We start from the raw sequence: 18,640 nt of genomic DNA, 5'->3' as shown, positions 1-18,640 counted from the left end.
GGACTTGATGATAAACATTTGCCCAGGCTAGTTATCCCTTCCCTGAAGGCAACCAAGGGGATGGACAACCAAGTTGCCCTTCACAGGAGACCGAGGTGTCCTTAAAGGGGCAGATCCCCACAAAATCTGTGTCCAGATGAAGTTGTCCTTGTATAGCTTCCCCCAGAAAAGAGGGTGTCTAGTCTGGAGAAATCCCTAAAAAAGACGACCACCATATGCCCAATGCTGCCATTAACACCCAACATTCACACTGAAGTCAAGGCACCTATTCCTGAAATGTTTACACAAGGTCAAAATTCAGTTAGAAATCCAAAGTAACTGACTCCACTGAAACCAACAGAAGTTTTGCATTAGTGAGGATTGACTAATAGCTTCATAAGGACCTCAGGATTAGATCCAATGGGAACAGAAAGTGCTTGGCCCATCTCAGGATCAAACCATAATTTATTACTCAATTTACATATTACTGTGGGAAATAAGGCAGTTTGGGTTCACAGAGAAACTTGTCTTTGGTTTCAGAGTAGCAGCCATGTTAGTCTGTATTCGCAAAAAGAAAAGGAGTACTTGTGGCACCTTAGAGACTAACAAATTTATTAGAGCATAAGCTTTCGTGAGCTACAGCTCACTTCATCGGATGCGATGAAGTGAGCTGTAGCTCACGAAAACTTATGCTCTAATAAATTTGTTAGTCTCTAAGGTGCCACAAGTACTCCTTTTCTTTTTGTCTTTGGTTGTGATCCACCTGGGTTTTCTCCCTAAGTTTCGCTTTGAGAACCACATGTGAATGTACCCAAAACTCAAAGCAAAACTCAGTGTGAACAATGAAATCGCACCCAGTTTTTTGATGGAACAATGGGAAAGAGTAGGAGTTTCTCATGGTTTCAAGGTAAATACAAACTGACCCAAGTCTATATGAAACTGGCTAGGTTTGTTCAAAAAGTCGTGAACTGAGGGTGTTACAAGTTCGTACCTGAACCCATGAAACGTACATGAGAATGACCATACTGGGCCAGACCAATGGTCCATAGACCCATATCCTGTTTTTCAAAACTGGCCAGTGCCAGATGCTTCAAAGGGAATGAAGAGAATGGGGCAATCATCAGGTGATCCATGCTATCGTCCAGTCCCAACATCTGGCAGTCAGAGACTTATGGACACCCAGAGCATGGGGTTGCATCACTAACCATCTTAGCTAATAGCTATTCCTGGACCTATCCTCTAATTCTTTTTGTAATCCAATTATAGTTTTGGCCTTCGCAAAATCCCCTGGCAGAGTTCCACAGATTGACTGTATATTGTGTGATGAAATTCTTTCTTTTGCTTGTTTTAAACTTGCTGCCTATTAACTTCATTGGGTGACCCCTGGTTCTTATGTTATGTGAAGGGATAGATAACGCTTCCTTATTAACTTTCTTCACACCATTTATGATTTTAAAGACCTCTATCAAATTCCCCCTTGGTCATCTCTTTTCCAGCCTGAATCATCCTAGTCTTTTCAATCTCTCCTCAGATGGAAGCTGTTCCATACCTTTACATCATTTTTATTGCCTTTCTCTTGTACCTTTTCCATTTCTAATATATCTTTTTAGACTTGGGTCAACCTGAACTGAACATATTATTCAAGATGTAGGTATACCATGGATATATATAGTGGCATTATGATATCTACTGTCTTATTATCTATCCCTTTCCTAATGGCTCCTAACATTCTGTTAGCTTTTTTGACTGCTGCTACACATTGAACAAATGTTTTCAGAGAACTACCCATGATGACTCCAAGACTTCTTTCTGGAGTGACAGCAGGTAATTTAGACCCCATCATTTTGTATGTATAGTTGGGATTATGTTTTCAATATGCATTACTTTGCATTTATCAACATTGAATTTCATCTGCCACTTTCTCGCCCAGTTTTTTGACATCTCTTTGTTACTCTTCGCAGTCAACTTTGGATTTAACTACCTTGAGTAATTCAGTATAGTCTGAAAATTTTGCCTCCTCACTGTTTACCCCTTTTTCCAGATCATTTATGAATATGTTGAACAGCACCAGTCACATTACAGATCCCTGGGGGACAACGCTATTTACTGCTCTCAATTTTGGAAAAAGACTATTTATTCCTTCCCTTTTCCCCTGTCTTTTAACCAGTTACTGATCCATGAAAGGACCTTCCCTCTTATCCCATGATTGCTTACTTTGCTTAAGAGCTTTGGTGATGGACCTTGTCAAAGGCTTTCTGAAAATCTAAGTACACTATATCCACAGGCCCCTTGTCCACATGCTTGTTGACCCCCTCAAAGAATTCTAGTAGATTGGTGAGGCATGATTTCCCTTTACAAAAGCCATGTTGACTCTGCCCCAACAAATTATTTTCATCTATGTGTCTGACAATTTTGTTCTTTACTATCGTTTCAATCAGTTTTCCCAGTACTGAAGTCAGGCTTACCAGTCTGTAATTGCCGGGATCACCTCTGGAGCCCTTTTTAAAAATTGGCATCATATTAGCTATCCTCCAGTCATTTGGTACAGAAGCTGATTTAAATGATAGGTTACAGACTACAGATAGTAGTTCTGCAACTTCACATTTAAGTTCCTTCAGAACTCTTGAGTGAATACCATCTGCTCCTGGTGACTTATTACTCTTTAGTTTATCACTTTGTTCCAAAACCTCCTCTAATGACACCTTAGTCTGGGACAGTTCCTCAGATCTGTCACCTAAAAAGAATGGCTCAGGTTTGGGAAATCTCCCTCACATCCTCAGCCATGAAGACCGATGCAAAGAATTCATTTAGTTTCTCTGCAATGGTTTTGTCGTCTTCGAGTGCTCCTTTAGCATCTTGATCGTCCAGCGGCCCAACTGGTTGTTTAGCAGGCTTCCTGTTTCTGATGTACTTTAAAAAAATTGTGCTATTACTTTTTGAGTTTTTGGCTAGCTGTTTTTCAAAATCTTTTTTGGCCTTCCTAATTATATTTTTACATTTCATTTGTTAGAGTTCATGCTCCTTTCTATTTTCCTCACTAGGATTTAACTTCCACTTTTTAAAGGATGCCTTTTTGCCTCTCACTGCTTCTTTTACTTTGTTGTTTAGCTACGGTGGCACTTTTTTGGTTCTCTTTGTTTTTTAATTTGGGGTATACATTTAAGTTGACCCTCTATTATGGTGTCTTTAAAAACTTTCCATGCAGCTTGCAGAGATTTCACTTTTGGCGCTGTACCTTTTAATTTCTATTTCACTAACCTCCTCATTTTTATGTAGTTGCCCTTTCTGAAATTAAATGCTACAGTGTTGGGCTGCTGTGGTGTTTCCCCCACCATAGGGATGTTAAATTAAATTACATTATGGTCACTATTACCAAGCAGTCCAGCTATATTCACCTCTTGGACCAGATCCTGTGCTCCACTTAGGACTAAATCAAAAATTGCCTCTCCTCTTGTGGGTTCCGGGACTAGCTGCTCCAAGAAGTAGTCATTTAAGATGTCAAGAAACTTTATCTCTGCATCCTGTTCTGAGGTGAAATGTACCCAGTCTATATAGGAATAGTTGAAATTCCACATTATTATAGAGTTTTTTATTTTAATAGCCTCTCTAATCTCCCTGAGCATTTCAGAGTCACTATCACCATCCTGGTCATGTGGTTGGTAATATATCCCTACTGCTATATTCTTATGATTGGAGCATGGAATTACTATCCATAGAGATTCTATGGTACAGTTTGGTTCATTTAAGATTTTTACTTCATTTGATTCTATGCTTTCTTTCACATATAGTGCCACTCCCCCACCAGCATGACCTATTCTGTCCCTCTGATATATTTTGTACCCTGGTATTAATGTGTCCCATTGATTACCCTCATTCCACCAAGTTTCTGTGATGCCTATTATATCAATATCCTCATTTAAAATGAGGCACTAGAGTTCACCCATCTTATTATTTAGACTTCTAGCCTTGGTATATAAGCACTTTAAAAACTTGTCACTTTTTTGCTGTCTGCAATTACATGATGTAATTGAATGGGACTTCTTTTTCAATTGACTGTTTCTCATCAGACCCTACCAGTATTTTATCATCTTCAATCCTCTCCTCCTTACTAGGACACAGAGAATCTCCATTAATAGATCCTCCCCTAAGGGATGTCTCTGTCTGAACCACGTGCTCCTCAGCACCTGTCAGCTTTCCCCCAGCCCTTAGTTTAAAAACTGCCCTACAACATTTTTAATATTAAGTGCCAGCAATCTGGTCCCATTTTGGTTTAGGTGAAGCCCATTCTTCCTGTATAGGCTCCCCCTTTACCATGATTCTTAACCCTTGATAGTGTGACTAAGCATATAATTATTATTCGCATAAAGTTCAAAATCCTTTTTGAATCCAACTAAGCTCATTGTTGCAATAATATTTTGTGGCAATGACTTTCACGAATGGACTCGGCACAACCACTGAAACCTATGAGCCCCATGAGAGTGGAATGAAGGTAGAGGTTGGATACAGTGGGAGGGAAGCAGACTCATGACTCAAGGAAGGGAGAGAGCTAAGAAAGGCTTCTGACAGTGGCAGAGAAGCAGGTGAAGGACACAGAGCAGAAGTGGAGGGTGATGGAAGAGCGATGCTAGGTAATTAGCTGAATTTGTCAAGGAAGCTTCTATATTAAATGTTGGTATCAATGAAAAGTAAGATTAGAATTACGGTGAACCTTGGAGAAAGCCTCCTTCAAAGCAATTATTATTTGTCACTGGAGACATGCACACCTTCCTTGCCCTGAACTGATTTTTCTATCTATTTCTCATACTCTTTAGATCACATGATGAAAAAAGGCTCTGGTATCCATTTCTGCATATTACTGCAACACTAATTCCTGAACACTATACAACTGCCAGATCCTTTCTCCTTTCTCCTAGCAGTAACACAAAAGCAATAAGATGGATTTCAGACAAGGTAATTTTCATTTTATCTTGGAGTTTTGTGCCTCCTAGCACACTCACACATACACTGTGGTATCTATTGCAGTGGTTCTCAACCTTTTTCTTTTGAAATCCCACCCAACATGCTATAAAAACTCCATGACCGGTGGGCATCTCTGGGCTTCAGCTGCAGGGGGAAGTGAAAGGCTTTTGCCCTGCAGGGTGCAGCTCAGGAGCCCCATTGGATGGGGAGCTCAAAGATTTTGCTCTGCAGGGCAGGAGGCTCGGTGCTTCTGCCCCTTGGATCAATGGGATGGCTCAGTGCTTTAGCCCTGCGAGGCTGGAGGTGTCACCCCTGCAGAATGGCTTCTGCCGGGGCTTGGGGCTTCTGCCCCACAGAGTGCTGGTGCTTGGGACTCCAAGCTTCAGGCACCAGGGCTCAGGGCTCTGAGGGGCCCAGCTTGGTGGACCCCTGAAATGACTCTCAGACCCCAAGTGGGCCACGGACCCCTGGCTGAGAACTGCTGCTCTAGTGAACAGATGTTCTGCTCACATGGTTTATTCTATCTACAATCTAATTGCTTTGAGATCAACTTCTACCACCACAACAATGTATCTGCATTAAAAATGTTCAGTCAGTTGCACTACAGACATTGATTAAATAAAATTCACAAACAATCTTTGCTGTGGAGCAAACTGAGATTCCTGGGTCAAATGTCATCCCAAATAATCTGCTCTGGACCTGAGAACGCACCTCCACGTTGAAGAGATCTCCAGACCTTCCAGTAAGCTTTGCAAAGCCAACAACTCTGTCAAATCCCATCTCTGTATACTTTATTCCATTAAATATACATTATACATTAATATAGTAGAACAATTAAAAATAATTTGCAAGAAAATCTCTTCCCCAATGCCCTGTTCCTAACTAAGTCTGACATGTCATGGTTCCTTTCACCTGCTACCACACCAGATTTAATCTTGGAAATGCTATTGCTGCAGATGAATCCTGTATGCTCATTTTCAGACCTGAGATTTTCCCCACCTCCAACTGGAAACCCATCTGCCTCCCAGCTGCTGCTCTCTTCCTCTTCCTCCCCTGAGTAAAATGGAACCTTCCTCACTGCCCCAACCTCCTCCTTTTGAGAGCCAGAAATCCCTCTACTAAGCCTGAAGTAGAATGCCTCATAGTCCCTGCATACACGGTGCAGCCCCGTCTCATTCACCATACAATCTGTGCACTGAATGAGGCAGACTCCTGCAGAAAATATAGTATGTGATCCTGTAACCCAAGGCTGTATTGTAATTCATCACACAAGAGGCAGAGCTAAGGCTCTGTGGGTAACTTTGTTGTTTCCCAGCTTTCGGTGCTTCCCTTTGCAACTTTAACATTCTTTAATGTCTTCTTCGTATGGAACATGAGGTATGATGCTGGCTAGTAAACATCAATATCCCATACAGCAAATACTCTATGGATGTTCGCAAAAAGAAAAGGAGTACTTGTGGCACCTTAGAGACTAACAAATTTATTAGAGCATAAGCTTTCGTGAGCTACAGCTCACTTCATCGGATGCATTTGGTGGAAAAAACAGAGGAGAGATTTATATACACACAAAGAGAACATGAAACAATGGGTTTATCATACACTCTGTAAGGAGAGTGATCACTTAAGATAAGCCATCACCAGCAGCGGGGGGGGGGGGGGGGGAAAGGAGGAAAACCTTTCATGGTGACAAGCAAGGTAGGCTAATACCAGCAGTTAACAAGAATATCAGAGGAACAGTGGGGGGGGGGGGGAGAAATACCATGGGGAAATAGTTTTACTTTGTGTAATGACTCATCCATTCCCAGTCTCTATTCAAGCCTAAATTAATTGTATCCAGTTTGCAAATTAATTCCAATTCAGCAGACTCTCGTTGGAGTCTGTTTTTGAAGCTTTTTTGTTGAAGGATAGCCACTCTTAGGTCTGTAATCGAGTGACCAGAGAGATTGAAGTGTTCTCCAACTGGTTTTTGAATGTTATAATTCTTGACGTCTGATTTGTGTCCATTCATTCTTTTACGTAGAGACTGTCCAGTTTGGCTAATGTACATGGCAGAGGGGCATTGCTGGCACACGATGGCATATCACATTGGTAGATGCGCAGGTGAACGAGTCTCTGATAGTGTGGCTGATGTGATTAGGCCCTATGATGGTATCCCCTGAATAGATATGTGGACAGAGTTGGCAACGGGCTTTGTTGCAAGGATAGGTTCCTGGGTTAGTGGTTCTGTTGTGTGGTGTGTGGTTGCTGGTGAGTATTTGCTTCAGATTGGGGGGCTGTCTGTAAGCAAGGACTGGCCTGTCTCCCAAGATCTGTGAGAGCGATGGGTCGTCCTTCAGGATAGGTTGTAGATCCTTGATGATGCGTTGGAGAGGTTTTAGTTGGGGGCTGAAGGTGATGGCTAGTGGCGTTCTGTTATTTTCTTTGTTGGGCCTGTCCTGTAGTAGGTGACTTCTGGGTACTCTTCTGGCTCTGTCAATCTGTTTCTTCACTTCAGCAGGTGGGTATTGTAGTTGTAGGAATGCATGATAGAGATCTTGTAGGTGTTTGTCTCTGTCTGAGGGGTTGGAGCAAATGCGGTTATATCGTAGAGCTTGGCTGTAGACAATGGATCGAGTGGTATGATCTGGATGAAAGCTAGAGGCATGTAGGTAGGAATAGCGGTCAGTAGATTTCCGATATAGGGTGGTGTTTATGTGACCATCGCTTATTAGCACCGTAGTGTCCAGGAAGTGGATCTCTTGTGTGGACTGGTCCAGGCTGAGGTTGATGGTGGGATGGAATTGTTGAAATCATGGTGGAATTCCTCAAGAGCTTCTTTTCCATGGGTCCAGATGATGAAGATGTCATCAATGTAGCGCAAGTAGAGTAGGGGCATTAGGGGACGAGAGCTGAGGAAGCGTTGTTCTAAGTCAGCCATAAAAATGTTGGCATACTGTGGGGCCATGCGGGTACCCATCGCAGTGCCGCTGATTTGAAGGTATACATTGTCCCCAAATGTGAAATAGTTATGGGTGAGGACAAAGTCACAAAGTTCAGCCACCAGGTTAGCCGTGACAGTATCGGGGATAAATAAATACAGACTAACACGGCTGCTACTCTGAAACCTGTCGATGGATGTTGAAAACTCTGGGTTGGCAGACCCAGTGTGATTCTGCCATGTGCATGTGGGAGTATGGGATTTAGGGAGCCTGTAGCACACTCATGAACTGTGTCCTGTCACAGCTTTCTTTGCACTAGCATCCAAGAAGCTCTTGGGGGTGGAAGGGACAAGGTCAGGGCCCATGGATCTGCAACAACATGGATCATCTGACCAAACTGCCCCATAAGAAGCACCAGTAACGGGACTCTGCAGCTGCAGTAGTAACTGTGAGGCAGCTTTGCTGCTATTCCATGGAAGCAGGGAGGGTTCTGTCTCTCCCATCCCCGTCATGGAACTCCTTATCACACAGTCTATTTATCAGTGTTGAGTGCAGGTTGTGCACATTCATGTGTTGGAAATGGAATTAGTCTGTTAGAGTCATCTCTAAACATAATACTCTAGCTAAACATTCTTCCTAAATAGCTTTTCATGGCTAATAATATATAAATAAGTCATGCAGACTAACATTTTCCCCACTGTAGTTACTATGTCCATAAATCCATTAGCTCCCAAACTCTTTTAGGCATTGAGCCAAATTCTGTTCTCAGTTTCACTAGTGCAACTGCATTGATAGCTCTGGATTTACCTCAGTCCACCTGAGATCAGAATAGACCCTCTGTCTCCATTTATCTTTGCACATCCATATTTATTAGCCTTCCCCCGCCCTGCAATAAACTGTCTTAGTTTTAAATCATGGTTCTTAGCAACATTTTGAAATCCAGACCTTTTCTGATTGAAATACTATTGATGAAAACACAAATAACTAGGAAAAGTGTGCTAAATGCAAGAATTCAGAGTTCCCTTATTTAATTTGGAATTTTAATCTCTGATGACCATAGCAACATCTGCTGGTGGAATAATATAAATGCAAAACTAGAGCAGGTGTCAGCGTATTGCGGCATTAAATAAATGTCCTTTTAAAAATATCAACATTTTCCTATATCTATGATTATATCTTAAGGACCAATTCTTGTTCCACTTTGGTTCTTACTATTAATAACACTATGTATCCGATGAAGTGGGCTGTAGCCCACAAAAGCTTATGTTCTAATACATTTGTTAGTCTCTAAGGTGCCACAAGTACTCCTGTTCTTTTTGCAGATACAGACTAACATGGCTGCAACTCTAAACCTATTAATAACACTGTTTCCTCAAATGTTAGATACAAGCTAAAATCTTAATATATGATAATGACACTAGTCTTGGCTTTACTGATCCAGACAGACATTTCTTTTGTCAGTAATATTCAGTAATATTCTTCACCCTGGATTTTATTTTCTCAGCAATGTTACATGGCTTAAAGATATTAATCTCAACAGCCAATAAGCAGCAGCATGTTTAATTTAGTAGTAACTTTAAAATTCAGCGGCTGACTTTCCTCTGGACCATGTTACAAGCACCTTGGAATCCTGCACTGGCAACACTTGCTAATGCGTGTGCTAATTATGCCTGCTATGGCTTCTCAGAAATGCAATACATTACAAAGAAATAGCCATTGACACAACAGTAAATTCATTTCTTTTATCACATTTTGTCCTATTGTGAAATAATATCTTTTAAAGTCTTACTCCAACCACAACTGTAATGCCACAATGGGTGAACTTTCACCAGATCATTATGGGGAAGATGGCGGTGTTTGCCTTTCTGTAATATGAAATAGAGGGTTCGCCCCCACTAAACCCTTGATCTCTGAGATTTGTTAGAGGCCAGGACCATCCATATTGACTCTGAGATCTCCTGCTCACCCGCTTCGGCTCCCTGGCAGCCTGGTATGAATCCAATGGAGTAGTGCTGCTGACCGGAACTCCTTCACCAACCACTTCTCTAAAGAGAGGGGATTGGGAAACTTCCACTGCACAGATGGATTCCACAGAAGAGTTAAGACACTCTGAGGCCATTTTAATTTTTAAGTGGATTCCACACCAGGCTAGAAAGGGAGAGCAATAAATATAGTGTATGTGTCTGCCCAACCTACCAGCTCACACCCCTCTTAGGGTCCTGAGACAGAGAGAGGGCACCCATACTTCCACATGGAAAGGGGAAGACCAGTCCCCAAAGACCCTTTCTGCTCACAGATTTCTGTGGGATGATCTGGCCCATTGTTGTTTCATGAACATCACTGTAAAATGGGTGAAAGGCAGTACTGGTTACCAACTGCAGGCAGGAAAGAGCAAACTCTCACCACAATTTATAAGTATCTTAATGATTTGGTATCAAACTGTTTAAGGAATAATTACCATCCATCTTAGCTCTCTCTCCATATAATACCATAAAATAAATGGATCCCAAAGTTTTTTAATATATACAGAATGTACATGCTTGGGTTAAGACCTATCATCTTTAGAACAACATCACCACAGTAATTCGGCCAGCTATTGTAACTCACTGGCAGCGTCCTTATCTGGAAAATAAGGCCCTATTGTAAACAGAATTATTTCAGCTAAATTGCATTACCCTCTAAAAATATGGAATAATATTTTGCTTCTTTACCATAATAATTTAAACCCACAGAGTAAAATTTCAAAAATTCAGCCACAGAATTTTTATTAAAGACAATAGCACATATGGGAATAAAACTCCATTGCAATGCTTTAAAAAATTACCTGAGACTCTCTCAGAGAATGGGTCTGATCTCACTCCCACTGAAGTCAGTGGAATTTTGCCATTGGCATAAGCAAGAAGGATAAAGGTTTGATATGCACAATGTTGTCTCATATTACTGTTTATTATTTGCAGTCCATTTGCATGTGAATGGCCTAGGCCAGTGGTTCCCAAACTCATTCCGCCGCTTGTGCAGGGAAAGCCCCTGGCGGGCCAGGCCGGTTTATTTACCTGCCGCGTCCACAGGTTCGGGCGATCGCAGCTCCCAGTGGCCGCGGTTCGCTGCTCCAGGCCAATGGGAGCTGCAGGAAGCGGCACAAGCCGAGGGATGTACTGGCCGCAGCTTCCAGTAGCTCCCATTGGCCTGGAGCAGCGAACTGCAGCCACTGGGAGCTGCGATCGGCCGAACCTGCAGACGCGGCAGGTAAATAAACTGGCCCAGCCCGCCAGGGGCTTTCCCTGCACAAGCGGCTGAACAAGTTTGGGAACCACAGGCCTAGGCACTGTTGATACACATACATAGGATGACATAATCCCTGCCCCTAAAATCTTACAGTCTACCATAAAACTTTCTAATCAATAAGGCTTATCAAATACTGTAAGCCTTATATACTTACTTGAAATCTTTCTCTTCATATAATCTAGTATTAGCGCCTGATCCTGATAAATCCATGTGTGGGGGTTTTGCAGGATTGGGCCCTAAAGTCTCATAGCAGAATGATCAAAATATTCATACCTTGAAGGACACTTTTCACAATTGCATCTGTGTGATCAGCCAGCAGATCTGCTTTGGTAATTGCAGCCAGGGATAGGTAACTTGACATGTTTCTGCACAGTTCCTTGTTACCCCTTTGCAGAAATTTCACTGCCACTGGGACAGCTAAAGCCATTATTGGAGGTTGATTGTAATTCTGTGAAAAAAAGAGAGGGCACTGAAAAATAAGCAGCTGAAAAAATGGATTAAAATCAAGTTTAATGCTGACAAAATTTGAAAACCAGAAATCAGGTGATCAAGAAAACACTGTATAAAACTAGAGAAAGGTTACTCTTTTGGTAACACCTCTAAAGTCAGGCTTTAAAGAGGGAAATAATAGACAGGAAATGTCAAACTACTGCAGCTTTAGGTGCTAGTGTACCTATTTCCTACTTCAACAACTGGAGTAACAAACATACTACGTAACTGATAATAAAATGATACTAGAATGTTGACAGCTGTGACATACAGTATTTTATCCATTCTGGAATGAGTAATTTCATCCTGCAGAAGAAGAAGTAAATGGAGGGTAGAGTAATATGCTGTTGATAGGTGAATTATTTTGCTCATTGTACCAAAATGATATAGTCACTCGCATATCACCTCAGTTCTTTCATTGTACACTGTAGCCTTGTCTATACTGGGAATTAGCCCCAATTCATCAGTCAGTAGCCAGTAATCAGGCAGCTATACTCATGCAAACAAGGAAAGCTGCAATTTGTGGGGATGCAGATTACTCTGATTTCAACAGGGTAAATCTTCAAACAGTGCAAATCGTGACTTTTTCTTATCTGTATGAGAGGTGTTGCTCTGGTGCAACTGCACTAGATTCTGGGACACCAACTGCTAAATTCAAGGCTAATCCTCCATAAGACAAGTGACAAATCCCAAATTCCTCAAATATAAGCATCCATTGCTATAATGTCCAGTTGTGAAACAATGTACAATTTTTGTAATCTGGTCCAGTCCTGCTATCATTTATGCTGATATAAACCCAGAGTCACTTCACTGAGTCAAGTGGAACTGATTTACACTGGAATGATTGACTTGCAGTCTGGATCTCTTGTTTTGAAAGCACTCCAGAGGAAACACTGCTTTGGAGGACTTAGATTGTATTAAAACAACCACAGATGAGCTAAGAACATTATTGACACTGCAGTGCACTCATCAATAAGATGTCATGGTTAATATTCACCAACCAAAAGAATACAGAATTAGAGAGAAGACCTATTAGGCAGTCCCTCTCCTCCAACCCTCTGCCAATGCAGGATTGTTCTTACTGTACATATATTGTCTTGTTTTTTCCCAAGCAATGTGCTTCCATGTGTTCCTTTAGGTGCAGGCTTCTCAACCTGGCAAGCCAGAAATGTGGGCTGCAATATGTGGCAAAGCACAAAATCAGGGATAAACAAAATTATTCTTGCAGGAGACCAAAAATGCTGTGGGATTTATTCCTTCTGTGTAAATGACTCTTGCTGCAACCCGTTTTGAGTCTTTAGTTGTGAGGGATATTTCAAAATAAAAGTAAAGGGTACCAATTGCAGTGAGGAGGCGGCAGATAACTTTGGGATTGGAAACAGCTCTTGAAATGAAGACAAAGTAGCTTGAGAGACTGTCCAAGTTTAATTTAATCAGTGTTATCATCTGGAATTATTTCTGATAATCCGACTGGGAGGGTGTATTACACAAAGTAAAACATATTTCCCTTGTTATTTTCTCCCCCTACTGTTCTTGTCACTGCTGGAAATGGCCCCACTTGATAAGGACTACAGAAGGTCCCCCGTTACCCCCCCCACTCTCCGCTGATATACTCACTTTCCTAGCACTACTTGTCAGTCTGTATAGTAACACACAGGTCTCTTTCTCTGTGTATATAAAATCTCCCCATTGATTCCCTGTATGCATCCGATGGTGAGCTGTAGTTCATGAAAGCTTATGCTCTAATAAATTTGTAGTCTCTAAGGTACCACAAGGTACTCCCCTTCTGTTCCTTTATAATTCCATACAATTTCCGTATCTTGCAAAAATAACTCCTATCCATGATGTAAAAACACTACAAGTGGCATAAAGTTCCTAATAAGGCCAAACTCTGTCTTCCAAAAAGTGCCACAACTTCAAAGAAGTCACTGTGGGTTGCATGTGTACAATGAATTTGATCCTAACAAGAGATCTAGCAAGCTTAATGGTTGAAAACACCAAGGGACAGCCTATTTTAAATGTTAGCCAAGCTATACAACATTCTACTGTAAGATTATGTTTTCCATAGAGTAACAAAATAAACTCTCAATGAGGTCCATAGAATTGTGGCAAGTACTGAGGACTGAATTGGAGTCATACTTTCTTTACTCTTCCTGATTATTCTTCATCCTCTAATTTTGTGGCTTTTCTCTAAACTCCCTTCACATTTGAAATCTTCTGACACGTAGTGCATGACTGTCTTTGAAATTATATTTTATGTGTTATTAGTTTGCTAGCTAGGAACCACAACCAGTGATCAGGGCCCCTGTGCTAAACTCTTATACAAGCACAGTAACAAACCAAAAATAAATACACTCCAAAGAAATTTGAATATGATTCAGTCTGGAGCAGCTTTGAGTGAAAAAATATACATGTGAACAGATAAAAAAATATTGTGGTTCCATCTACATAATTCCATTTGGCCCATTTCTGCTTCAAGTGAAGTCAATTGGACCTTTACTGATAGCACCAATGGAAACAGGATTGGGCCCAATGAATCATATTCCCTAGTTTAAGACTGCTTTGTGTTGCTCAAGTGCTTCAAAACAGCCCTCAACCAGGCTTAACTGGCCACATGAGGATTCCCTATGGTAGGGGAGTCTTCAGGCAGTATAGAGTGTTGTAGCAACTCCTACACTACCCCTTTCTTGTAAGAGTTGTGGCCAGGAGAAAAAGACTGTGGTCAGGGTATCTATGTTGCTCCAGCATCCCCAGGTGCCGGGACAACCCTTTGGAACCATCAGCATTTGGCCAAAAGAGTGTGTATACTGAAAAAGGTCCTTAAAACGAATGGAGTTTTTACACAGCAACATGTTCACATAATTCCTTATTACTTATGACTGGGACAGGCTTTTGTCAAATTCTGCCTTCAGGTTATACACCCATCTCCATCCCCACATCACCATTCACTTCAGATATGATCTGGCTCTTTGGTTGGGATGTAGCTCTTTTATGAAAACAGAACAGAAGAGGAAGCTGTCTCTAATAAGGATGATAAAATACTTCGCTGCCAGAGAAAATGTATTAATTCAAATGGAACCACAGAGTAAGGTTTCAGCTGCTCCTAATAAATATCTGTACATGACTGTACACTTATGAAAATATGCATGTGACAATGAAAAACAGATTTCAATAATATAATGTAGCAAAGTTTGCAAACCTTGGGGACCTAACTGCTGCTAATATCAACAGAACATGTAACATTCAATCCAGGTGTGAGATATTCATTACTTTTCCAACTGTCCCTCATGGATTGTATAAAAACTCAAATTGTTCTTTCTTCTATAAAGTAACACATGGTGTAGCTGTGATTCTAAAAGCATCAAATGTGTTTGTAGAAGTTCTCAGCTTTGATTTCTTTTAAATTGATTCTGAGTGATTTTTTTATGTTAAAAAAATGAATACAGCAAACACATAGAAGGTGGATTGCATAATGCCCTATAATGGGTGGGCTAACTACAGCCCGTGGGCTGCATCCAGCCTGCCAGCCATTTTAATCCAGCCCTCGAGCTCCCACTGGAGAGCGGGGTCTGGGATTGGCCCGCTCCAGTGCGTCAGCTAGGGAGCAGGGTCGAAGGCTGCTCACACGGCTCCTGGAAGCCGCAGCATGTCCCCCCTCCAGCTGCTACACATGGACAGCCAGAGGGATCCACTCTGCATGCTGCCCCTGCCCCAAGTGCCACCCCCGCAGCTCCCATTGGCCAGAAACCACAGCCAATAGAAGCTGCAGGGGAGATGCCTGTGCAAGGGGCAGCGTGCAAAGCCACCTGGTCACACCTCTGCTTAGGATCCAGAAAAGGGACATGTTGCTGCTTCCAGGAGCTGCTTGAGGTAAGTGCCGCCTGTAGCCTGCACCCCTGAGCATCTCCCCACACCCCAACCCCAGCCCTAGCCCTGATCCCCCACCCTCCAAACCCCTCAGTCCCAGCCTGAAGCACCCTCCTACACCCCAAACTCCTCATCCCCAGCCCCACCCCAGAGCCTGCACCCCAACTGGAGCCCTCACCCCCCCCGCACCTCACCCTCCCACCCCAGCCTGAGCCCCCTCCCGCACCCTGAACTCCTCATTTCTGGCCCCAGCTCAGAGCTCACACCCCCAACCAGAGCCCTCACCCCCTCACCCCAACCTCAATTTTGTGAGCATTTCTGGCTTGCCATACAATTTCTATTCCCAGATGTGGCCCTCAGGCCAAAGAGTTTGCCCACCCCATGCCCTATGACCATGGTGAACTTTGGCACATCACAGACTTTCAAACATGCATTGTCATCTAACATAAATGTCTGAACTATCTACAGAAAGACCCATCCAGTTCTAAGAAAAATTGGATTTGATCATTTATTAGTGGGGAAGTGTCCCAGCCTCCTCTGCACTGACAGCCAGAGCTTAACCATTATTCATTACATACTGTAAAAGAGTAGCAAAGCTCTTGGTCCTGCCAATCAGAGCCTTAATCAGAGGCTCCAGAGAAAATCTGGCTGAGTCAGCCAGACGAACACCTCCCAGGGACTCCCACTGCTTAACAGCCTTTCCACATTCCCTCCCTCCACCCCCACTATTGGTTGTGACTAAAAAAACTACAGAACACTTTACCCTTATCTGTATAGCAAACTCTCGCTACATATTTTTCCAGTCTCAAAATATACTATCTGTACCTAACATGTAAATATATTAACATGTAACTAAAGGTCAAATCCAAAGCTCATTGAAGTCAATCGGTGTCTTCCCATTCACTTCAGTGGGTTTTTAGTCAGGCCCTTATGGTGTGTACTCTGAACTAATAGAATAAATTTAACGCTAACAAAGACAGTTCATCTAGGAAATAAGCAATGCTTTATTTTGACAATGTTATAATAATAAGCAGAGTTAAGACAATGGAGACTTGTTCTGCTGATCTCAGGAATTATATTCCTCAACAAGATCAACACCTATCTGAGCTTCAGGTAGATTTTTTTCTTTCCTCATTGTAAATTCATTTGGAACTGTTCCCAGAGTCTGAACTGAAAAGAACAGAACTGGGCATATGGAGGACTGTAAATTGCAATTTCATTGAAGTGAATTCACATTTGGGGTTCTTTTTTCTTTCACTTTCTTTGTTTCTTTTGAACTTTCAACACTTCCAACCACGAGCCAAACTAGATGACTAATCTCAAGAAGTTTTAAGGGCAATGTGTCATAATGGGGACCTTTTGGCAACTATATGAGCAGTAGTCTGGAGTAGACACTAACACACCAAGGCCTTTAGTACTGTTGCTTCAGCTACTACAGGGAAAGACTGAATCATAGAATATCAGGGTTGGAAGGGACCTCAGGAGATCATCTAGTCCAACCCCCTGCTCAAAGCAGGCACAATCCCCAATTTTTGCCCCAGATCCCTAAACGGCCCCCTCAAGGATTGAACTCACAAGCCTGGGTTTAGCAGGCCAATGCTCAAGCCACTGAGCTATCCCTCCCCCCATGACACACACTAGAAGATACCTCATTGCCAACAACCAGCATTTGCTGAGAAGATGTAGAGAAGTTTATTTAAAGAGCAAGTCTGAGTCAAACCTGGCACATTGCTGCCAGTCAGTCAGTGCAGAAGGCAAATTGGCAATAATAAGGGAACTGTATGAAGGGATCATATCAGAAACAGTATGTAGAGCTGACACATCAGTGCTGGGGTAAGCGGTGACTCAGAAGACTAACTGGCCAAAGAAACAATGGTGTCCTGGGAAGATTCTGCATGGGCCAGCCAGGATAACTACACATATAGGAGGTATCCTTATAACAATAAACTTCTCAGACAACTCCACTTCCCTCTCTTGTAACAGGATCTCGGTGAATTTTGGTTCCTTTCTTCCATTCCAGCCTGCTTCAGCTTCCTCATTTTTACTGCAATATCTCTCCCCAGAGAGGAACATACCTGGGCAGTACAGATTACGGTCATTGATGGGTCCCCATTAATAGTCTCCCATTTTAAATAAACCATTGAGGATTATTTTACCAGGGTTGACAGAAATAAAGGGTATAAATAATGGCTTCAACAGTTGGACGTCCAGGTCAGCCCAACAGTTCATAACTCAGCCCAAGGGGTCACAGAGAGGTAAAAAGGCAGCTGTTCCATAAGGTTCGTCAGGGCTAGTACCTAGGCTACTCTCTCCAGCCTATCCCTCCTAGGGGCAATTAAACCCTGGCTGCAGATTCTACCACCTGCCAGAGCTCACTCAGTTCTTCTGTCTTATTGGGGCCTCCTACACAGTGTCCTCTTGCCCTCCACATGTGCTGTACTCCTCTTGCAGGCAGCTGCTGTGCATGTACATTCCCTCTGCTGCTGGTCTCCTTTGACTAATAATCTGCTTCCTGCCTGGCTCTTAGCTTGTCAGTGCCAGCTCTCAGGCTGCCTGCTGCTGGGCCTTCTCTCCGTAGCCTGCTCCCAGGATGCTGCACCCGACCTGCTGCTCCGGCTCATACAAAGCCTCTGACTCTCTCCTGAACCTATACCCCGAACTCAGGATATTATGTCCTTTAGCACTTCTCTAAACATTATGGTGCCCTCTACTGATCCTTTCTCTCCAGGTCATCCAGGGATAGGGGTAGGTGTTGTAGCAGAGTTAGTATGGAGGCTGGATGAGTGTGTTCCTTAGGGACACTCACACAGCCCGCAAAGGATGTAACTTCTTCCATAAGTGAAGGCGGTTCAGAGGTGTGTCTGCCCATCCCCCCTCTGCACCTAGAGAGGAAAACATTTGGTAACAGTGTCATCAGCAGCAGGAGGGGAGGTTCATCTATACCCTTCTGTACTGGTAAACAGACTCAGCTGCTTTGCTTACTTTGAATTCATGCCTGCCTCATTATTCTGTAGCTTTTGCCTGCTTATGCTAGCTCAACAAAAGGCAGACAGTAACATAACGGTACCTAACACTAAGAACTCAGATTTATAACAATATGTAACGTTGGTTTCCTGAGAGTGGTAGCCCAGCGATATACAAAT

General features: G+C 42.6%; 1 protein-coding gene across 6 annotated transcripts in view; it reads right to left on the bottom strand.

Annotated features, from left to right (window-relative positions):
- VEPH1 (ventricular zone expressed PH domain containing 1) overlaps positions 1–18,640 on the bottom strand; it is a 152,265-nt gene that overhangs the window by 114,821 nt on the left and 18,804 nt on the right. For all 6 annotated transcript variants that reach the window (XR_005295024.2, XM_038417300.2, XM_043492363.1 and 3 more), the window contains exon 4: positions 11,415–11,589. Coding sequence is in view for 5 of the 6 variants with exons in the window: in XM_038417300.2 (XP_038273228.1) it covers positions 11,415–11,589 (175 nt within the window). In the remaining variant the exon portion in view is untranslated. The remainder of the gene's footprint in view (positions 1–11,414; positions 11,590–18,640) is intronic.

Source organism: Dermochelys coriacea, chromosome 9 (genome assembly GCF_009764565.3).
Source record: "Dermochelys coriacea isolate rDerCor1 chromosome 9, rDerCor1.pri.v4, whole genome shotgun sequence".
NCBI classification, from domain to species: domain Eukaryota; kingdom Metazoa; phylum Chordata; order Testudines; family Dermochelyidae; genus Dermochelys; species Dermochelys coriacea.
Note: the sequence above shows the minus strand (reverse complement) of the source record. Positions and strands in the feature narration are given on the sequence as shown.